Source organism: Acipenser ruthenus, chromosome 9 (genome assembly GCF_902713425.1).
Source record: "Acipenser ruthenus chromosome 9, fAciRut3.2 maternal haplotype, whole genome shotgun sequence".
Taxonomy (NCBI): domain Eukaryota; kingdom Metazoa; phylum Chordata; class Actinopteri; order Acipenseriformes; family Acipenseridae; genus Acipenser; species Acipenser ruthenus.
In genome coordinates this window covers 15032433-15046460 of record NC_081197.1, presented here as the reverse complement: position 1 = coordinate 15046460, position 14028 = coordinate 15032433, and the positions used below count along the sequence as shown (strand labels likewise).

Genomic DNA, 14028 nt, shown 5'->3' with positions numbered 1-14028 from the left:
GTGTGAAAAGCCCTTTATTGTAATCTACATACTTGAACATGCTGCTTACAGGATGTAAGTCGCATAGCAGGCGCATGCCGAGCTGACGTTTTTTGTTGTGATGTGCATCAGTGGGCTCTTGCGAGCAACATCAAGCTACCATTTTGAGAAGCGCTTTGAAACCTACTTTAAAGTTCTTGAAGTGTAACGTTGTCTGGATGCTCACCATGAAAAGAGAAATTACAGGTATGTTATTTAAACAGTTGTAGCGACAGGTGGAGATGTGTAATGTTGTGTTTTCCATGAATATTAAATATTGCTGTATACTTTCGGCAAAGTACTTCAGTACAAGCAATAATGAATATGCAAATAACTACATTTCCTTAAACATTTCTAATACTTGAATAGAATTTAGTAGCCAAGTGTTTGGGTGGTTCACTGATGCATAAGCTTAGATGGGCTAAATGGCCTCTCCTCCTTTGCAATTGTCTAATGCATGCTTTTAATATGCCGCTGTCTCATCCTTCTCCTCTTGTACATCTAGAATGGAAACTGTCCTGGCCATTATCTATACAACTTATTCTGGAGACTTTGCATCAGTGCAGATAGAATGCCCTACCAGTGGAGAACCAACAAAACCCCCTCCCTCTACAAAACCCATTCCTCCAACTCCTGTCTGTGGAGCTTCCAGCATGATGGTGGAGCTGCCTGAGGGACCTCTGCAGCAAGTGAAGATAAGGAGTGAGGATTTATTTTATGTATGTATTCAAAACCAAGTGCCTTATGGTAATCTCATGGAAACTTGTCTACTTTGTAGATGACTCTAATGGGCTATGGGTAGCTGTCAAGGATGTCCCAAAGAACTGCAACTACACACTGATGAAGGAAAGAGGAAGAAACCTCTTCATAACCTCCTACAAGGCCTGTCATGTCTGGATACTGGTAATGACTATCCCCAATTGATCTGGGAAATTAGATATAAATAAGTAGGGCCCATAATATTGGGTTCCATGTTCTTTGCATATTTAATAAAGAAAGGCATTAAGATTATGGAGGCTTTTTAATGGTCAACTTGTCTTTTTAGATTTTATTTAAGCATCCAGATCTGCTGTAATGCCAATGAAAGAATAATCAATGCTGGGTGATTTGACGTCAGTTATGATTCACAGTTTGGTACAATGCATCAGATTGATTCTGGTGGTGTAACCTGCAATATCGGGCCTTCTAAATTCTGCCTAATTATGCTAGTTCCTGTTTGCTTGACTCTGACTTGGTTGGTGTATGCCAAGTGTTCCTCTCCTTGCTCTAGACTAAAAACTGTCTTGAATACGCTACATGAGGATGGGAAGTGCATCTTTTTTTATTATTTTTTTCAGGATGGAAATTGCATCTTGACCTTGCTCTACACAACCACTGCTGGTAAACGAGGGTATGTGCACATGAGATGTCCAACAATGGCCCCTACAACCACTAATACGAAGCTAACAAAGACTACCAGAACCAGTGCTGGGGAATCAAACAGGAGAGCTAGAAGAAATGCTGGGGATGAAACCAAGACCATGCGTTGTCTCTGCGGGGATGCAACCAAGACGACGCGCAGGGGCTCTGGGGATGCAACCAAGACCACACGAAGAGGCTCTGGGGATGCCACCAGGATGACACGCACTCCTGGGGATGCAACCAGGACAACACTAAGAGGCTCTGGGGATGCAACCAGGACGACGAGAAGAGGCTCTGGGGATGCAACCAAGACGACGCGCACTCCTGGGAATGCAACCAGGACAACACGAAGAGGCTCTGGGGATGCAACTAGGACGACGCGCAGGGGCTCTGGGGATGCAACCAGGACGACGCGTAGGGGCTCTGGGGATGCAACCAGGACGACGCGCAGGGACTCTGGGGATGCAACCAGGACGACGCTCTGGGGATGCAACCAAGACGACGCGCACTCCTGGGAATGCAACCAGGACGACACGAAGAGGCTCTGGGGATGCAACCAGGACGACACGCAGGGGCTCTGGGGATGCAACCAGGACGACGCGAAGAGGCTCTGGGGATGCAACCAGGACGACACGCACTCCTGGGAATGCAACCAGGACAACACGAAGAGGCTCTGGGGATGCAACCAGGACGACGAGAAGAGGCTCTGGGGATGCAACCAGGACGACGAGAAGAGGCTCTGGGGATGCAACCAGGACGACGAGAAGAGGCTCTGGGGATGCAACCAGGACGACGCGCAGGGGCTCTGGGGATGCAACCAAGACGACGAGAAGAGGCTCTGGGGATGCAACCAGGATGACACGCACTCCTGGGGATGCAACCAGGACAACACGAAGGGGCTCTGGGGATGCAACCAGGACGATAAGAAGAGGCTCTGGGGATGCAACCAGGACGACGAGAAGAGGCTCTGGGGATGCAACCAGGACAACGAGAAGAGGCTCTGGGGATGCAACCAGGACGACGAGAAAAGGCTCTGGGGATGCAACCAGGACGATGAAGAGGCTCTGGGGATGCAACCAGGACGACGAGAACCATCACTAGGAAGCCAACTCAGAAGACTGAAACCAGTGCTGCGGAGGTAACAAAGGCCCCTACATCTGTTGTCTGCAGAGATTCTAGTATGGTGTTGGAGCTGCCTAAGGAACCTCTAAAACGTGTCCTGTTTCTAGGTGAGCTAAACTTTTGGTAGATATTGGAGAGGCATAATGTCTGACACCTAGGGGTCCTTATTGCAACCTTCCCTTTTTCTTTGTAGATAAATCCAACCAGTGGGTAGCTGTCATTGATGCTCCTGAGTACTGCAACTACACCTTGTCTCAGGGAATCGGAAGGAACTTCTTCATAACACCCTACACAGCCTGTGATGTCAGGATACTGGTAATCCTTTTGATCAGATATCCAGCATCTTGTGTGATGCCAATTAAAAGCATGACAATCCATTGGGTATACTATAATAATGTTTTCTTTGTTGTAGAATAAAAACTATGTTTTGAAGCTATGGTATCCGACAACTGGTGGAGAAAAAGGGTATGTGCTGATGAAATGTCCCACCAGTGCTGGAGAACCAACAATATCGCCACTCCCTCCCTTTGGGGTGTCTGTCATCTGCAGTGATACTTGCATGACAGTGGAGCTTCCTGGGGGACTTCTAGAAGATATCCAATTAATGGGTGAGTGGGATTGTTACTTGGTCATTTGGATGCTTGAAATGGGGAAACATGCTCCTAAATGTGGCATTTGTTGTAGATGAATCCAATAACTTGGTAGCTGTTACCAGTGCTCCCAAGACTTGTGGCTACAGTTTGGTGAGAGGGAACGACAAGAACATCTTGACTGCCCCCTACAATGTCTGTAATGTCAAGATACTGGTAAGCTGAGGGCAATTGCAGATTTCATACCCATTTGTATTACAAGTGATCAAAATCCTGTCAATGATCCATTTCTGTTTTGTAGAACAACTTCTATATCCTGAGAGTCCTTTACACCACTCTTACTGGGCAGCATGGAGATATACATGCCAAGTGTCCTGTTCCTGGTCTAGTACCACGTGAGGGTAAGTTTATTCCCGGGACAGTTCTTTTAAGCCATTCCTAATGCAGGAGTGCTATGCTGTTGCTGCACCATGTTGCATTTACTTGACTACAATATGTGCCTCCTTGTAAATTGAGGATTTACCTACCAGAGATATCTCAACCTAAACTACAGGGTCTCCCCTATACAACAAACCTTTTAAGTTTAATGTTTTGCAGGTTGCAAGATACCAAGAAGTCGGCAGGTTGCTTGTGGTCCACCTAATGCTGATCCACAACTGTGTGTGGCCAATGGATGTTGTGTGGATGCAACAACTTCCCAGTGTTACTATCCTTTGGATGGTATGGCTTGGTTTTACTTTGATATAGCACTGCTCATCTAATGAGCAGGACAATGGTCCTTCAACTAAACAGATTTCCTACAAGTTTCACTATTGCATGTTTTTTTGTATTTAATAGCCTTTTCTCTGCTTCTACTTTTTTCAGCATGCACAGCAGATTGGCATTTTGTATTTGCAGTTTACCGCACCTCAACCAAGCCTGAAATAGATCCTGGTAGTCTAGTAATTGCAGGAAACCAATCCTGTGCCCCTGTAATCTGTACTCCAGATTTTGCTATCTTCAAATTCCCAGTGACTGGCTGTGGGACACATGTCTTTGTAAGTTAATTCTCCTATGGGTATTGCAATTTTGACACTGCTTTTGTTACTACAAACATAGTATTGGGACTTTGGGGCATTACAGTCCATATTTTATAGCCAGATGTTTAAGGGGTGGCGTTATAATCTGATATAATACCAGTGGTTTTGGGCTGACCCACTGGATTGCATTACTTTTGTCGGCTACAGTGTTCTTACCTCCACGCTTTCTTGTGCAGATGGTGGCAGAGACTACAATCTATCTTGCTGAAGTTCATGGCATGGTTCGAGGGACCGGGCAGGTGTATGGAGAAATTACCAGAGACAGCTCTTACCGGTAATATCTTTTACAGTGGGTGGGAACAGGCAGCCAGCTAACCCTCTTGCTGAAAAGGAACCTTATTTTGCAGCATACATTGCTGGTTGCACTGAAATGGGGAACTCTGTGCTAACGGTCAACTCAATTGATTCTTTGTCTTCACTGTCTCCTCTGCACTGCAGCCTCCAGGTGGAATGTCGCTATTCTAAAGGAAGTTTGGCCAGCACTGGTTACTTGGTGGTGAACCCACCGCCTCCATCAGCCGCCTTGGCTTTTGGCTCACTTGGGGTTAGGTTAAGGATTGCCACAGGTAATTGAACTAAATTCTTGCTGCTCTTGCATTTTTATTTTATAAATGTTGAGAAAAGGTTATGGTATACATGATGTGACAATGGTAATGTCTTTTGGTATAACTTCTCCCATTTAGTCTTGAGGAACTATGCCTATGTTGAGCATCAGTCCCATGACTGCCAGATGTGGATTTGGCTGTGGAGTCTCTTTTCTTTCAATGGGTTGTGTTGACACTGAAGTACATGCAATACCTGGAGTCCTGGTTCTTCTACCGCACTTATCTCTTACAGATGCCAGCTACACAACTTTCCACCCACTGTCCCATCTGCCCCTGAGCTTCTTGCTTGGAAGCAAGGTGTATCTGGAAGTGCAGCTTATGAACTCTCCTGACCCCAATGTAGTTCTGCTGGTCCACTACTGCATCACCTATCCCCAGTCCTCTCAAGCTGCCTGGGTGATCCTCTATGAAGGGTGAGTATCCTGCGTCATTGGTGTTAATCCTGATTTTCTCCATTGTGACAGAGCAACATTTCTAGGGCTTTATCCAAGAGCATCTGCCAGATTATGACCAGTAACCAAATTGCTGACCTTTTTTTCTCTTTCCTTCTGAACTCAACCCTTCAGACACTTACCCACTCACCAGCTACACCATAACATTTTGTATTTGAGATGTTCATGTAGGATTTGTAATTTTAGCAACATCTTAAGTGAATGGCCCATTAACCAGAGATTAAAAGATGGAAATCTTTTTTTGCAAGTTGCTGTAACAAATGCCAGCTTTTTAGGTTGTCGCAGATAATCATCAAAGTTATAATACGGCTGTCATTAACTTAAATCCTCCCAGTTGGCAAGTGTCTGACTCCTCCATTCTGAAATACCTACCCCACAGTTGTCCAAACATCCTGGATTACAGCAGTGCTGCTGGCCTCCATGTCGAATACGATAACATGCCTGTATCCAAGCACACTCGACGCTTTGAAATAAAAAGCTTCCAGTTCCTGGACTACAAGACCAAGCAGCATTTGGATGAGGATGGGAGTATCTTTTTTTTTTTTTTATTTATTTTTTTTTTTTTGGTGTAATTTTTATACTCAAGCTTGCCTCCAAATGCTGAGTCACAAATAGTGTATTTTATACTTGCAGATCTACAGTTGCTCTATCTAACTTTATTTATTTTTTTTACTATTTAGATCTATTTTATGTGTTCAACTGAAGTGTGTTCCCCAAAACGCAGTGTTTGTAATGAAGGATGCTTTGATGGGAGAGGTATGTTCCATTTTAGGTCAAGCCTTCATTGTTGCAGCATGAAGTCTTCCACCGTATGCATTTTAGAGACTTTCCCTGAAGTATTTAAATTCTGCTCCCCTTGTTAACTAATTTGGACAATAGTTATACCACTTGATAAAATGCTGTTTTAGTTATTCCAGATGACTCCTTCCACAGATATGCCTGTTCCAGTAGATCTGGGTGTGGGAGGGCGCTGTGCAGGAAAGCCTTGTCCTGGGAATGTAGTCAAGCGAGCTGCTCATGGTGAAGGAACCTTCATTTTGGATGAGAATGTGCCTCATGAACAAACGGGTAAGTGATTTCTGAGATGGTGTGTTAAAGCAGTACTAATCCTTTCATGTATCCATCCCTTAAAGATGGAGATTATCCTGTTTTTGGCTTGGGCCAAAGCTCAAAAGCAACTCTAAATTGACTGGTATCTAGGTCCGGGTAAAGAGCCTGACCTGACTCCTCATTTGAGCACCAAAATGTCTTGCTTGCCCCCAAATCTATCTTTCTTCCTCTTGCAGAGAAGCACTGGACGCACTTCCATGGTCTCCTGGGGCTGCTTGGTTTGCTGGTCCCGGTATCTGTTGTAATACTCTTCCTGAAGAGATGGGTTGTCTGGAAATTGTCAGATCCTGGAGAAGCAGTCTAACTTGAATAAACATAACTAACTTGTTTGAAATTCTGTCTTGTGTTATTCACGGGGGCGGGGCCCATTGACAATCGAGTAGAATTGGAGAAACTTCACTATTCACTTCCTGAGGGGCCATTCATTAATTGTAAACTGCTTTTGTACAGTTCATGTACTTGCTGGAATACCAGGAACTTTGGCTTGCTATGCAATTCAGCAGTGTCATAGGGTGAAATCATCTGTATATGGGCACCTTCAACTGGAGTGTGGGGTTTCTCAGGTCTGTTTTGGGTGTTGGTGAATTTGTCAAAAGGAACAATGACCTGACACTTTCTGGCTACTTCATATAGCTGAGTCTTTAAGTTAACAAAGTTATTCCAGTAAAAGTTTGTCAAAACAAGATGGTGGCATACACATGTAGTACACTCCACGGTGTGACACCAGATGATGTAGAAAGGGGCAAAGCTCATCTTGACACTGGTGTCAGGTTAATAAACTTGCACTCAATGACAGGAATGTGGAGACGGGCGCTGTGCTGCTGAAGACTGTAAAGAACAGAAGTTGTGGCTGTTGAACTGTACCAGTTTAGCGCCTGCACAGTGGCGCTTGAGTAGTGACCTGAAGCAGACTGCCGGAGTTGCAGGATTGTCTACAACGTGCACCGGTTCACTTACTGGTAGTGGTACTACATTGTTCTGCAGTAGATGAGATTTCAACTACGAACTACTGGTCTGTCTGCCGAGGCCTGCGTTTCCAAAAAATGTAGCCATCGGCGGAATTTGGTGTAGACTGAAGTATCCATGTCGACTGCTCTGCAGCTCCTCCTTTTATAATGAATCTCTTAAATCCTGTTTATTTTGAAATGGTAAAAGCTTTGTAGCTCTCTTTAGCCCATTTTCTGTCTTTTGTTTAATGCTTGCATTCTGATACGTATTCAAGTGTTCCATGTCTGGTCCTATTGGCTAGCGCTAATGTGTGTGACTCGGATCAGCTCTGTACGTGCATGCTTTAACTATAATAGGCAATGCAGGAGTTGTTACCTTCCAGATAACTGAACCTGATGACGGGTGTCCTGAGCTAAAAATATGTTCATATTGGATTTAATGTTTACAAAGTCTTTTCCATATAAAACAATTATGTACTCCTTTAGTCTTGTACATGTATACAAATATTGCAGTAGTTCATAAAAAGTGATTGGAAATGGAAACTGTTTAATGCTAAAGTTTCAAACACAACTGCTTTAAATAGTCATTCTGGCAATTGAGAGAACCTTTTCCCAACAACATACAATTGTCAATGATTGTGATGGCAGACTGCTTGAAAGCTAAGTCCACAGTGATGGGAGTCATTGTTCTCAGAATTGATTAAAACTTGAATTTATTATTTATGCAGGTTAAACTGCATCTGTCAAGTCGGGAAAGAAATGGTCGGCACTCGGCTATCCTTTACCCAGATACGTCAGTCGCGGTTTACCACCCTTGTATTAAGAATTAAATCAATCCTTTATGAAACGACTTGGTGTGATTTGTCACCAGTTTTCTGATGCAATGCCCATCTTTTCAGTGTTACAATGTACTTGTTTAACAGTTTATTTTTTCTTGCATGGCAAATCAGTCAGTCTTTATTATTGTGCAGTTACACAGTGCTTTCTCCAAAAACAAAGCAAATGATTAAAGCTATGGTAATGTAAAAGTTAATCTGATCTTTGGTTGCTTTTGTAAATTCATTTGGAAGTGAACTGTGACATTAGGGCCTTTATAGAGCACTATTTTGAATATTAAATATGGATACTGTTATTTCTGGAAACTGGCTCCATACTTTTATCTTACTGAAATGCTTAAGATCAGAACGTTCTAACATTTGATGCAATTACAAGATTAATCATTGGGGTTGTATGCACCACCCCCTATCCATACGTCAATTCTTACAATTTTATTGCAACGCTGACCATCACTTAACTAATATCTCTGGTGGTCCAAGTGAAGTTTTGCTAGTTTCAAATTTGTCGCTAGTGCCACTGGAAGCACACCCTGTCACTTTTCTCTAGTTCTAACCCCAGACAATGCGATGTTGAAGAATAACAGCTGCTCGGTTAGGACTATGGTACTTTAGCCTCACCAAAATGGCCATAAGCAATGCTCAAATGCAACTTCAAAAATCCAAAATCTGCAGATACCAAAATGTTTTGTTTGATTCTTGCAGATCTCAACATCTATTCAAAAATATCTTTGGGTGATGTTTTTTTTGGTAGCCCCCTCCCACTTGATAGAAATACCAAAAACTCAAATTTCAGAAAGGGTTAATGACAAGTAGGGGCGGGACTTCAAACCAAAAGTTTTTCACAAAATTTGGAAGACTGGTCCTTAAGGTTCTTTACAGCAATACTAACATTTTAGGATCCGCGTCCCCTACAGCGTAAAGGGTTGGGCTGAAGTTCAAATAAAACTCGTCACTTACCCCTCGTCTGGCAACTTGCCAAAAGTGTGGGGGGGGTACACACGAGTTCTGTTCAAATGATTTATTTTAGAAGAGGAGCCTCCCTGCACACAACCTATTAGCTTATTTTAAATCACAAAAAACAAAGATTGTACTCATAATAGTATTAAACAAGAGTTGTGCCATATGTTCTATGCACAGGGTGACTTCTGTACATGATGTACTGTAATTGATGAATCCTTAACATTAATTTCTCATGCGTGAATTATTTACAGTACACTGGGAGCATTCTTTTGTTTGGTGGTACAGCGAGCCTGGTCTTTAAAAGAAACCGCAGATTTTCTGCAGGTTCCAAAATGAAAAAGTGAATTGTAGATCAGAAGACTGGGTGGGATGAGGCCGTCTTCTCAGCACTTATTGTGTTCACCCACCCATCTGCTTCATCTGAGATCTTTATTCAAGAATAATTAGTGTCTTGAAAATGCCAACACGCTTTTATTTTTAGAGTTCACTCCATACTGAGGAAGCAACAGCTAATTGTTCATGAAACAGTCGCAGACGAAGGAGAACTTTCATCCTTCATTAAATGCGACCAGACTGCCTCTGTCAGGAAGGCCCTTTTGTCATGCAAGTACTGTATCACTTTAATGCTCACTTTTTTTCAGGAATGTTCTGGTTGTAGCTGTTTAAAGCTGCAGTTGCAATCAGGTTCCATTTTATTGTGACACAAAAGTTAATTAAACACAAAAAAAGGACATTTGTTGGTTGCATAAGTATTCACCCCCCTGAGTCAGTACTTGGTAGAAGCACCTTTGCCAGCAATTACAGCTGTGAGTCTTTTTGGGTAAGTCTCTACCAGCTTTGCACATCTGGATCCTGCAATTTTTGCCCATTCTTCTTGGCAAAATTGCTCAAGCTCTGTCAAGTTGGATGGGGACCATTGGTGAACAGCAATTTTCAAGTCTTGCCACAGATTCTCAATCAGATTGAGGTCTGGGCTTTGACTGGGCCATTCTAAGACATTCAGGTTCTTGTTTTTAAACCACTCCAGTGTAGCTTTGGCTACACTGGAGTGTCATTGTCCTGCTGGAAGGTGAACCCCCGCCCCAGTCCCAGGTCTCTTGCAGACTGAAACAGGTTTTCCTCTAGAATGTCCCTGTATTTGGCTCCATTCGCCCTGATATCGTGACCAGTTTCCCAGTCCCTGCCAATGAATCCCCATAACATGATACTGCCACCACATGCTTCACCGTGGGGATGGTGTTCTCAGGGTGATGAGCAGTGTTGGCTTTGCGCCACACATAGCGTTTTGCGCTAAGGCCAAAAAGTTCAATTTTGGTCTCATCAGACCAGAGAACCTTTTTCCACATGTTTGCTGTGTCTCTCACATGCCTTTTGGCAAAATCCAAATGGGATTTGATATGGGTTTTTTCCAGCAATGGCTTTCTTCTCGCCACTGTTCCATAAAGCCCAGCTTTGTGGAGCATCCGGGTTATAGTTGTCCCATGGATGGTTTCTCCCATCTTAGCTGTGGATCTCTCCAACTCCTTCAGAGTTACCATTGGCCTCTTGGTTGCTTCTCTGACTAATGCCCGCCTTACCTTGTCACTGAGTTTTGGTGGACGGCCTTCTCTAGGCAGAGTCACGGTTGTGCCATATTATTTCCATTTTTTAATAATGGATTTAACGGTGCTCCGGGGGATGATCAAAGTTTGGGGTATTTTTTTATAACCCAACCCTGATTGGTGCTTCTCCAGAACTTTATCCTGGCCTTGTTTTGATAGCTCCTTGGTCTTCATGATGCTGTTTGTTTAGATATGCTCTCTAACAAACACTGGGGCCTTCCAGAAACAGGTGTATTTAATCTGAGATCATGTGACACTTTAATTGCACACAGGTGGAATCCATTCAACTAATTATGTGGCTTCTGAAGGCAATTGGTTGCACCAGAGCTTATTTAGGGGTGACACAGCAAAGGAGGTGAATACTTATGCACTCAAGACTTTTCAGTTTTTTATTTGTAAATAATTTTCCTCACTTGGACATTATGGACTCTTTTGTGTAGATCAGTGACAAAAAATCCTAATTAAATCAATTTTAATTCCAGGTTGTAACACTACAAAATGTGGAAAAGTCCAAGGGAGGTTAATACTTATGCAAGTCACTGTATATCTGAACATAAGAAAGTTTACAAATGAGAGGAGGCCATTCGGCCCATCTTGCTTGTTTGGTTGTTAGTAGCTTATTGAACCCAGAATCTCATCAAGCAGCTTCTTGAAGGATCCCAGGGTGTCAGCTTCAACAACATTACTGGGGAGTTGGTTCCAGGCCCTCACAATTCTCTGTGTAAAAAAAATGCCTCCTATTTTCTGTTCTGAATACCCCTTTATCTAATCTCTCTTTGTGACCCCTGGTCCTTGTTACTTTTTTCAGGTCAACAAAGTTCCCTGGGTTGACATTGTCAATACCTTTTAGAATATAATAGTCCTAGGGATCTGTTTACTGTATTCTTTCATTATTTAGTCATCTGTGTGCCCTGCTTAATGAGAAAGCAGGCCTTGTGGACACTGGCAGTGTCCCATACAGATTAAAAAGCAGTTTTACTGGGTGTCCATTTATCCTTGTTGTTACATTCCGTAAATTGAGTTTTTTGCTTCCTCATTAAACATACACAAGATCACCCAAGAGTTAGACCTACTCCTGCTGCTCCTTGCAACAGTATGAAACATAAATACATTTAAGCTCTGCTATAGTTACGGAAGGGGGGTGCACATGGAGTGCTGAATTGGCCTTTCTACAGGGTACAATTCATAAATAAAATAGACATTCACATAATCAGTTATTTCTATATGTATACAACTATATGTGGTGCATATTAAGATACTACACTTACAGTATTGCTTTATAAATGGAGCTTCTGGGAAGTGGTTGTAAAAACCAAGACAGACTGGGAGATTGGAGTTGCATATTTTTCACAGCCCAGGAAAGGGAAAACCTGGCTGGGGAGAAATAACATTTCATGGTCTCTGGATGGCAGCGGAGGCCAGTGCACAGGATAACATAATAACCAGATTTAAAATTGAACATGAACTCCAAATTAGAAAGAGTTGGTGTGTATTTGGATTACACAGGGGAGATGTTGTCTTTTATGATGCTGAAAAGACGACTCTTTCACTGTCTTGAGTACAGGCTGAGCACAGGCTGTTTTTATTACTTATGCCCCTACATCAATATAATCAATCTTCTACAAAAAATGATTCCATTTACATTGAGTAATTGGACAGTGAGATACTTTATACTGTACACAATTACATATTATCTTTCTAAATTAAAGTTTACAAAAGGTACAGTAGTAAGAACAAAACTACAGATCACAATAACAATTCTTACAAAAAAATATGTGCTCAAATTATTTGGGTTACATGTGTCTATGGTGAAAGACAATCTGGCACCTAGAGATAGGGTTGCCACCTGGCCCCATAATTCCAGAGCACTGCGAGACAGAACAGGATTTTGAAGTTGCCTTTAAACTGAAGGAAGTCAACATGTGAATTGAGCGCTAAACCTTTGCTAAATTGATTCTGTTGATTTGATTATCTCGAGGCATCATGACTGTAAGAAAAACATCAATAAAAAGTACTGTGTAGACTAGAGCAATAAAGTATATTTGTTTATATCCACTAGGAACACTAGGAGTGTTGCAAGGGGACAGATCAATGGTACATTGTGGTGTGCCAGATGAATCAGTGAGAAGACATGTTAGAGAGCTGAATTGAGGCATACCTGGAACAAGCTGCTTTTTAATAAGGCTTTAATTCTACTACTTGTTTGTTTTGCACTAGTTTTGAAAAATTAACGGTGTGTTTCACACATTAAAAAAAAATAGGATAAAATTACAAGAGGGGGTTGAAAATGACTGAAACAATGCTATTTAACTTTAAATCCATATTTTAAGGATACAAATAAATAACATTCTTAATATGGCATTATTAAAAGTGCTGTACATTCCTTAGTTCAAATTGTTAAACAAGCTATACATCTATACATTTTTTTAGTACTTCAGCTAAAATGCTACTGCTTAGATTCTACAAAGGACAATATTCACCAAGTATGTTAGCAATATCATTCATACGCTACTACTTTTTCAATTAAATTCCTAGTTAAACAGCTACTTAAGTAGGTAATGAATGGTGACTTTACAGTATTGTCCAAGTTAGATGGTAAATAATATGTGTCTGTGTGTTTTTCTAAATCTGTGTATATTTCAGTTGGCTGTTTGCTTTAAATATCCTCAATCTACTCTTGCCTAAAGCCAAATGTCAATATTTGTAACATAATTACTGCCTGACATATTATGGTGCTGAGAATATTTTAGGTCTTTCCTTGCTTTTTTATATTCATTGAGGATATGCAAATATTCTGAATAGAAGGAATCCTGCTGTAGGTCAGGTGATTGCAGCAGGACCATTGGAGTGAGTTCCAGCTACTACACATGGAATGATTAGATACTAGGAAGCACAAACAGTATATAGGGTTGCCTTTGAAATATAAATTACAAGCAAAGACAAAAGATCTTCTAGACTGGTGATAATAATGCTAGTGCTAATACATGTTAATATTGGATTTGGTTAGCAACACTCTTTTAATGTAAGAATTAGCAGCATGCCTGTGGTTCATTTACATGACCATTATTAACATATACACATTAATAACAGAATAAATGTACATGCAATGTTAATATTACAGGTGTAGTTTGAGGTCCCTTTGTCCTGAGATTTTGACCATCTAAATCCTGGTTGGGATTAATATCTGGCTGTTGCACAGGTCCAGTCCCTGACTCCTCTAGTTCAATGGGGAAGAGCACTGTCAGCTTGATAGTACCCATCCCAGTCAGACACAGTGGCATCTGAAGTGATATGCAACACATGCACT

General features: G+C 41.9%; 2 protein-coding genes across 4 annotated transcripts in view; both read left to right on the top strand.

Moving 5' to 3' along the window:
* Window positions 1–6711, top strand: part of LOC117405633 (uncharacterized) — a 51629-nt gene extending 44918 nt beyond the window's left edge. The window contains exons 36-38 of one of the 2 annotated variants that reach the window (XM_059030493.1): window positions 5948–6023; window positions 6201–6335; window positions 6554–6711. In XM_059030493.1, coding sequence (XP_058886476.1) covers window positions 5948–6023; window positions 6201–6335; window positions 6554–6681 — 339 coding nt within the window. In that variant the 3' untranslated portion in view covers window positions 6682–6711. The remainder of the gene's footprint in view (window positions 1–5947; window positions 6024–6200; window positions 6336–6553) is intronic. The other variant, XM_059030492.1, reaches the window with a different exon arrangement.
* LOC131737981 (zona pellucida sperm-binding protein 4-like) lies at window positions 528–5854 on the top strand. Of its 2 annotated transcripts, XM_059030495.1 has the most exons (11): window positions 2538–2648; window positions 2735–2856; window positions 2954–3149; window positions 3226–3347; window positions 3433–3532; window positions 3729–3851; window positions 3996–4168; window positions 4387–4484; window positions 4649–4776; window positions 5048–5228; window positions 5647–5854. In XM_059030495.1, exons 1-11 carry the CDS (start codon window positions 2600–2602, stop codon window positions 5837–5839), a joined length of 1485 nt encoding a protein of 494 aa, XP_058886478.1. In that variant the 5' UTR covers window positions 2538–2599; the 3' UTR covers window positions 5840–5854. The 2 variants fall into 2 exon arrangements, 1 of the variants encoding a protein (XP_058886478.1); XR_009329546.1 differs by lacking the exons at window positions 2954–3149; window positions 3226–3347; window positions 3433–3532; ... (4 more) ...; window positions 5048–5228; window positions 5647–5854 and adding exons at window positions 528–720; window positions 797–921 and having other exon boundaries at window positions 1356–2648.
* Window positions 6712–14028: the final 7317 nt, after the last annotated feature.

Bases quoted from the DNA above. Each gene is read 5' to 3' on its own strand.
- LOC131737981 (XM_059030495.1), top strand. From the start codon at position 2,600: ATGGTGTTGGAGCTGCCTAAGGAACCTCTAAAACGTGTCCTGTTTCTA. The intron at 3,533-3,728 runs GTAAGTTTATTC...AATGTTTTGCAG, and splicing joins TGGTCTAGTACCACGTGAGG to GTTGCAAGATACCAAGAAGT. The intron at 4,485-4,648 runs GTAATATCTTTT...TCTGCACTGCAG, and splicing joins ACCAGAGACAGCTCTTACCG to CCTCCAGGTGGAATGTCGCT.